The 7956-nt window shown below is 56.6% G+C and overlaps 1 protein-coding gene across 1 annotated transcript; it reads right to left on the bottom strand.

The window, feature by feature from the left end:
• Positions 1-647: 647 nt before the first annotated feature.
• Positions 648-6573, bottom strand: FOXF2 (forkhead box F2). Its single transcript, XM_015650771.3, has 2 exons — positions 5540-6573; positions 648-1616 (listed from the first exon to the last, which is right to left on the bottom strand). The coding sequence occupies exons 1-2, from the start codon at positions 6552-6554 to the stop codon at positions 1450-1452; spliced, it is 1182 nt and encodes a 393-aa protein (XP_015506257.1). The 5' UTR covers positions 6555-6573; the 3' UTR covers positions 648-1449.
• Between the last annotated feature and the right edge of the window lie 1383 nt (positions 6574-7956).

Raw genomic sequence — 7956 nt, 5'->3', positions numbered from 1 at the left:
CCCGGCTCCGACTCCTGGCCGCTCGCCATCCACGGGGCACGGCGGCACCGTGGGGACAGGGATCGTTTTGCTTGGGATGCTTCGGTGGCCCTTTTTTGTTTTCTTTTGTACTTTTTTTTTTTTTCTTTTTCCCCCCTCCGGCCCGGTTCGCTGTCCACATCTTTGTCGGTGCTTGCCCCACACCTTATCAAGCCACGGTTTTATCGCAGCCCCCCGTGACATGCCCTCTCGGGCGCCTGCCCCCACACCTGGCAAAGTCCCGTCGGGCACTTTGGGGCTCCGAAGCTCTATGGGGAAAGGCAGGGACACCCAGACATATCCCTAAAGAGCGGGGAGGGTGTTTCAGACCTGGAGGGGTCCTCCAAGAAAGTATCATGCAGTCCCGAGCCTCCCGCTTTTGTGTCCTCTATCTACCTCGGTTATTCCAAAGTCTATCCAGCAGCGGTGGGAAGCAGGGTGGGAAGTGGGTGACGGCGGGAGGTGCAGCCCAGAGAGCACGGCACTGGCCTCCTCGGGTCAATCTCTTGCTCCCCTCCTCCGCCTACAGAGACTGGAGGATGTGGGGTTGCATCTTTAACCCTCTCGGCTGCTGGGGTGCAAGGGTTTTCTCAGAAGGAGCCAAGAGAAAATAAGTGCCTGTTCAGTGATAGTCGTTATATACATTTTATTGGAAAAAAAAATTTTTACAACAAAATATTTTGGCAAACTGTAAAAAGTATACATAAGTGCAAATATATTCTCCTTTTAAAGCAATAGTGTGTGAGTATACACGAGATTTATTTAAAATAATTTTTTAAAAATATTGTGGTAGAAAACAATTTTTGTAAAAATAAAAAACAAAACATCGTATTGCTGCAATACTGGAAAAAAAAAAAAAAAAGAACTTTTCTTACAGTCTATACACAAAAGGGCTAAACAATACTGTTTTAATAATATCAATCGGTCGGTGCTGAAGTCCATACAAAGTGTCCTTGGTGGGGCTCGGGGAGAGAACACAATAAAAAAATACATTCCCCGCTAGCGCAGTAACAGAAGGGGGAGTCCTCGTAGGTGCGGAGACATTTACTTTTCTTATGCAAAGACACTTTGTCGTATAAAAATATGTCGAATTGTTCCCTTTTCCAAAGCTCGGTTCTTTTGTAGATCACAAAAAGGCGGTTTATGATTAAGGTGGTCAGACTTGGACATAAGGACACTTACGTCCCCCCTAACCCAAAATATCACGCAAGGCATTTTTCTTTTAGTAAGACCTTTGGAGCATTAAATCGGCTGCACGTGTCCTTCGGGGGGTGGAGTAGGACCGAAAACACTGCTTCCTTAGGCAAATTTGCTAAGTGACTCGTGTACTATCAATGCTATCAGAGTGCACATTATATTTAATCTGCGTGGGTCAGTCTACACCTCGGCTCTGTTCAGTGACACCTCATTGTCTCTGTTGGGGCGCTGTCCTCACATCACGCAGGGCTTGATGTCTTGACAGACGCTTTGGTGATGGTGATGGTGGTAGTAAGATCCACTAGCGGACGGGTGAAATGAAGAAATGCCATTAAAATTGAGGACAAAATCTTTCCTGTCACACACCGGGGAGGGATGATGCTGGTAGCGAGGCAGTCCCACTGCAAGAGAAGGAAATAACAAGAGCTGCTCAGAAGTCGGAGAGCTTTACCCGGGTGGAGCAGTCCTTCCTCCCTCACCCTCAGGGAGGAGACGCTGCCTGTGCAGAGCTGGTACACCGCTCCCTTACCCCCGGGCTCGGCTCCCCCTGCAAGGTTTGGTAACTCCACTTTGGCTTTCCTGGCAGAGCACTTGGACGCTCCCCCAGGGGCAGAGCCTGACCCGCTGCAGGGCAGAGAGACCGGGGGTTCCATTGCCCCTAGCGAGGAGGGGAAGTGGATTCTCCGGAGCCCCACATCGCCTGCAGCGCGGCTCGGAGGTGCTCCCGTGCTCGTACGAGCCCCCGAGCCTCCTCTGCGGGGATGTTCTAGACTACAGAGCCGTGTGGCACGCAGGCTGAGGAGAGGAAGGCATGCGGAGGTGGATGCCCACAGACACGTGCCCGACCGCATCCCGAGCTCGCGGACATCTCTGAGCATCCCTCCTGCGTGGGCACACACGCACTGCTGTCTGTCCGCCCTCTGCCTGGGTACTCAGCAGCGTGGAGGGGTGGTTCAGCCTCGGCGGGGGGGGTAGATGGGGGAGCGTGTGTTTTTTGAGTGTGTATGTGAGAGAAAGAGGAGACGATGCCACTTGCGTGTTTTCCTGCGTGCACCACAGACATTTGAACCCGATTCCCATCTCTCCTCGCTCTTCCCGCTGCCCACCCCGTTCCCAGGAGGACTTTGCTTCTGACTTGAGCGGCTGCAGGTTGAATTCCAGTCAGGATCCATTTGTGTGTTGATACAGTATGTATTTATTTATGTGTGTGTGTGTGTAAGAGCGTTCACGCCTTTTCGCGCGTGTGCTTTCCATAAACATAAGATACACCCTACGGTTCATCAACAACAACAAGCCAAGTACATCCGTGGCACCGGCATGTAAATGACCTTGCAAATTCCCATTGTAATTTCCCACAGCCTAAGGCAGCCTTTCGGGGGCCGCGTGGGAGACCTCACCCCACCCCCAACACCGAGCCGTAGGACCGTGCTGGGATCTTTGGTCTGGCAGAATTCCTACTGGATCCAGCGGGGAGGGGAGCATTGCCGAGCAAGGCCCGCAGGGTAGAGCGAGAGAGGGTTTTGGTTTGGCGTGTGGATGTCAAACTCGGCTAGCGGGATCCTGTCAAGTATGACCGAGGGTCAAGGGAAAAAAAAAAACCCGAAAAAAAAAAAAAAAACCCAAAAAAACATCGAGGAGGAAAAAAAACCAGCAAAAGAAAGTTCAGGAGAGTGGGGGTGTAGGGGAGGAAAAAAAGGAAAGAGAAAAACAGGAGGGAAACGTCCCCGGTTTTCCTCAGGATGGCGAAGCCGAACCCTTTGGCGGCGTCGGCCGGCGGCGCGCACAGCCCGTTCTCCCCCGGCATTGTCCCCTCCTTCACCCCGCAGAGCTCACTTTATAAAAGTGATTATTTCGCTGGATTTCCTCGGCTTTCTAATAACCCTGCTGGTATGCTCACCATAAACTGGGGCACTTTATTACAATCCTGATTCAATCATTTAGCAGGATTTAATAGTCTGCGAAAAAAATCCAGCTCCCCCCGCCCCCCCAACTTCAAAATCCTTTTAGCAGAACCAAGCCTCCTGTTTCCAATTTTTACCACTCTTATTCTTGGGTCTGATGTAAAATCACGGTTTTAAGTCCTCCTTGACGCTGTCATGGGTAGACAATTACTGACCGATCAACAGCGATTGCCACCGAATTTGCTTTGCATTTAACTAAGAGAAAGGGAAAGGCAAATTTCATTTGATACTGCTTTTTGAGGGGACAAAGATTATTGCTGTGTGCAAGTATAAATAAAGGATTTTAAATAAAAGGATCCTTTTCCCCCATCTCCTTTCACTCTTCTGAAATACTTATGCCACAGAGATTTTACATATCATGCACAAATAAGGATTGGATCCACTAAAGGAAAAAAAAAAAAGAAAAAAAGAAAAAAAGAAAGATTTGGTTTGATTTCTCGTTCAGTTAATCAAGGACTGGGTATGGCTTGCACTAAAATCTTGGGCCCAGATACTGAAGCTGTAGAAAATAAGTGGAGAAAAACCGTTTTGCAAAGTGATGGCATTAAATCTGAGCTGCTGGAAACGGACGCTCGTGGTCGGCATTAAGACAGCGTCCATCGGTCCGTATGCCCTGTATCCGTCCTTGGACAGAAACAAGTGGGATTTAAACCTCCCTAGCCTCGGAAACTGCACTGGAGCTCCGGGACGACCAGAACCCTTATTCTTTCTCCCTCTGCATTTTGTTTTGTAGAGGTATTCTTGGGCTGTTTCTGGATGAAAATTTCTCTTCCAGGAATTAACTTTCTTACCTCAGGTGTCTGGCAGGAGGAGGAGGCAGCTGCCTCCCAGCCCCGCTCCCCGGGCCAGCCCCACTCCCGCACCACGCGTGGCCCCATGGGCCCTGCGTGGCGGACTGGGAGTCCTCAAATAGTAAAACAAACAGAGAGAAAGAAGATCCAAAGAAAAGAAAAAGAAAATAAAACAAAAATCCAAGCAAAAACAACAAACCAAAGGAGAAATTCCTAACGGAGAAGGTACGTAGTTCGGCTGGGGATGCCCTTGTGAACCCGCCGGCCTCTCCCCCCGGCTCTAAAAAGCACGTGGAAGGACGCCTATAGCTCCGAAAAGTTGGTTTAAATCTCAGCAGCAGAGCCCTGTGAGCACAGAGGAGCCCAGCTGGGGACGCATCTCGTCCGCTCTGTCCCCTGCTCCGAAACGCCGGTAAGACGCGTCCCGCTTTGCAGCCGCCTCTCCCCAGAAGGCACATCAGGGCTGTTTAAGGGTTTGGGACTTTTGTTTTTAAGGGAGGAAAGTTTGCAACCGCTTGTTCTCCCCTGACAGCCCACGTCCCCTCTGCGGTGGTGCCAATGCGACTTGCAGGGCGGCTGCCCTCCCCACGGCGACAGCGGGCTGTGGGGAGGCCAGGGCAGGCTGCGGGGCTCGCAGAAGGACAGGAGAATGATTGACAGGCGCCCACGGAGGGGGAGGGAGGGGACCCAGAGCTGAGGGTCGTCTGTATTTGTTACTTGTTGAAATTCCCATAAAATTGAACAAGACCCCGCTCTCATAGGGGTTAAGTCAGGCTAAAATCCTCTTCGGTGTGGTCCAGCCCAGACTGTCTTTGTTTGCTTAACCTCTGGGACCCACGTTTAAAAGGGCTATTTGGAAAAATTCCCCGTAAGAGCCCAACATCTTTTACCCATTTTTGTGCTCGGATTTTTCTGAGCAGACATTGTCTGTAATCACCGGCCGGGGAGGGGGTGAGGGGGTGGCAGACAGCGACCAGAAAACTCTTTCCCTCCGGTTGCAGGAATATACTCGATCCGTTTTAATCTTTCTAGCATTTTTTAAGATAATCGGGTGGTATTGTGTTAGAGGCTTTTTATTTTCATTTAAATTCCCCTTTTTCCCCCCCACCCGGTATGGTTTAGAGGATAATACTTGACGCCTTTATTTGATCACTCCTGCGGCGCGTCTCCGCGGAGCGCGGTTTACCGAGGCGGCGGCGATGCCCGGCGGCGCTCCCCGCCAAATGAAGCCGCAGCACGGGGCGGAGAGGCCAACCCGGCACCGGGAGGGGGACGTGCGAACCGGACGGAGCCGGGAAGAAGCCGGGCTATCCTCGAAGTGCTCCTTCTGGGCGCTGGGCAAGCAGGAGAGCTGATCGCAGCCATGCCCGCAGCCGCCCCCCTCAAACAGCCCCCCGTCCCGAAACAGAACAACACCAACCCACGCGTGGTTTTTTCCCCTCTCGGAGACAATGCACCTCTTTTTTTCCGACACCGTGGTGGTCCGGGGTTCCCCGGAAACCTCTGTCGCCGGCGAAAACCCCCTCCGGTGCCGCGCTCCCCTCCGCCCCCGCCGCCCCTCCGCGCCCCTACCTGAGAGGTCGTCGCGGGGGCTCTGGTGCAGGTATCCCTGCTCCAGGGAATAGGAGGGCACGCTGGAGTGGATGCCGGAGGAGGCGGCGTTGGCGGCGGGGAGGCCCTGCTGCTTTATGTAGGGCGAGGCCCCTGAGGCTGTCCAGTGAGCCGAAGGGCTCGTGTAGGGCGAGTGGCACTCGATGGCACTCGCCATGGCCGGCGACGAGGGCACGGGGCTGCTGCTGCTGTCGGGGCCGTAGTCCCCGTTGGCAGTCACCGGGCAGCTGGCCATGTAGGTCGAGCCGGGGTTGGGAGACATGTGTGGGACGTGGTGGCCGCCGCTGAGTCCCTCGTAGCCGCTGGCCATGGCGTTGGGCATCATGTCGAGGTTGTAGCCATTGGAGTGGCAGGCGAGGGAGGCGGGGGGCGCCTGGAAATCGAAGCCCTGCGGGAGGATGGAGGCGCCGAAGCCCAGCCCGTTCATCATGCGGTACATGGGCTTCAGCGCCTGGCATTTCCTCCTGAAGCCGCGGGGCCGCCGTCGGAAGGAGCCCTCCTCGAACATGAACTCGCTGGCCGGGTCGATGGTCCAGTAGTGGCCCTTGCCCGGGCGGCCCAGGCCCTTGGGCAGCTTGATGAAGCACTCGTTGAGAGAGAGGTTGTGGCGCACGGAGTTCTTCCAGCCCTGATAGGAGCCGCGAAAGAAGGGGAAGCGGGCCTGCAGGAACTGGTAGATCTCGCTGAGGGTTAGGCGCTTGGAGGGCGAGCTCTGGATGGCCATGACGATGAGGGCGATGTAAGAGTAGGGGGGCTTCTCGGGCCGCCGCAGCCCCGAGCTGGCCTTCTTGCTCTTGGAGGACGCGGCCGCCGCCGCCGAGGAGGAGGAGGAGGAGGTGGAGGTGGAGGAAGAGGAGGTGGAGGTCTCCAGGGCGGAGGAGGGCGGCCGGCTCATCTGGAGAGCTCCGGGAGCCGGGCTGCAGGAGCGGAGAGGGACGGGGGGCTCCAGCCGCTGCTGCCCGCTCTCGGTGGTCATCTGGCGGAGGGAGGGGAATGGGGCAGGGTGGGGTGAGGCTGGGAGGGAAGGGGGGGAGCCGGGCGGGGTGGGTACCGGGGCGGGGGGTGCCCTGAAGGGGGAGAGCGGGGGGGGGGCGGTGGGAGCCGCTGTCCTCCGGGCACCTCCTCAGCGCGGCGGGCGGCGGTGGGGCGGCGGCAGCGCCCTGCGCATCCCTCCCCGCGGTCCCTTGCGCAATGGCTCCTCTGCTTTCCGCCGGAGCCAGGCACTGGGCGGGATGGACCGGGCCAGCCCCAGCCCCGGCCCCGGCCGTGGTCCGGCCCCCTCCCTCCCTGCGCCGCGCCGCCCGCCGAGGCTCCGCTCAGCGCCGCTCCGCTTCCTCCTCTGCCCCCCACCTGGGGACCATCCCGCTGCCTAATCCGGCAAGGAGAGGAAGCAAAAGAGCCTGCCCCCAGCCCCCCAATCTCTTCCGCACTATTACTCTTTCATATGTCCTTTTTTTTTTTTTTTTTTTTTCCGTAAAAGGCGCAGCGCGATCGCCTATCAGTTCCTTCAATCTTGCTATTTTTTTTCCCCTTTCCCCGCAGACCCCCCTAAATCCGGCCGAGAAATCAGCACAGATAGAGAGAGGGAGAGGGGGAGGGAGAGGGGGAAGAAAGAGACCACCCCTTTTCCAGCTGGCCTCTGTCCACCCGTCATCTGGGCAAGAGGCGCTGCTGCTTCTGCTGCTTCTGCTGCTGCTGCGGCTGCGGCACCATCCCCGGCTCGCTCCCGCTGCAGGACTAGCACCGGTCCCGCTCACCGCCCTCCCGGGTTTCCCTCGGCTCCACAGGCACCGCTTTGCCCTCTGCTCCCGACACGGCCCCGGGGCGAGGCGAGCGGCTGCCAGTCCCGAGTTCCGCCGCTGAGCCCCGGGACACAGGGGCGCTGATGCGGTCGGGTGCGGGCGTAGAGGAGTGTGAGGGGATCGCCCACCCCGCGGAGCCCGAGGCAGCAGTGTTTACTGCTCCTCAAGCCTGCAAGACATCTGCTTTTTAAGACTTTTCGCTACCCCTTGCCACCTCCGTGGCCCTATAAAATGTCATTCATTTTATAGAGCAGCAGGGGTAGAGTCCGAGGACCAGGGAAGCGCCCTCCCTCCACGCCCCGGGGACGTTGTCCCGGTGCAGCGGGTGGGTCACGCGTTCTGGCAAACGCCGTTTGCCGGAGGAAACGGGGCGCCGGAGGGGGCAGGGAGGAGAGGGGCCGGCGGAGGCACAGGCCTGCTCACGAGTGATGGAGGAGGCTCCAGAATCAAATTGGAGACGCGAGGAGGACGCCGGCAGGACAAGAGGCAGAGCAGACAGGGATGCTGGAGCAAAGGAACGCGGGTGGGAAGGACGCGGGCAGAGCGGGACGCCGTGTCAGCGGCGTGCCTGCGGTA

This window comes from Parus major, chromosome 2 (genome assembly GCF_001522545.3).
Source record: "Parus major isolate Abel chromosome 2, Parus_major1.1, whole genome shotgun sequence".
In the NCBI taxonomy this organism is placed as follows: Eukaryota; Metazoa; Chordata; class Aves; order Passeriformes; family Paridae; genus Parus; species Parus major.
Note: the sequence above shows the minus strand (reverse complement) of the source record. Positions and strands in the feature narration are given on the sequence as shown.

Coding starts and splice junctions, on each gene's coding strand:
- FOXF2 (XM_015650771.3), bottom strand. CDS start 6,554: ATGACCACCGAGAGCGGGCAGCAGCGGCTGGAGCCCCCCGTCCCTCTC. Junction 1,617..5,539: donor CCCCCGCGACGACCTCTCAG/GTAGGGGCGCGG, acceptor CTTCTCTTGCAG/TGGGACTGCCTCGCTACCAG.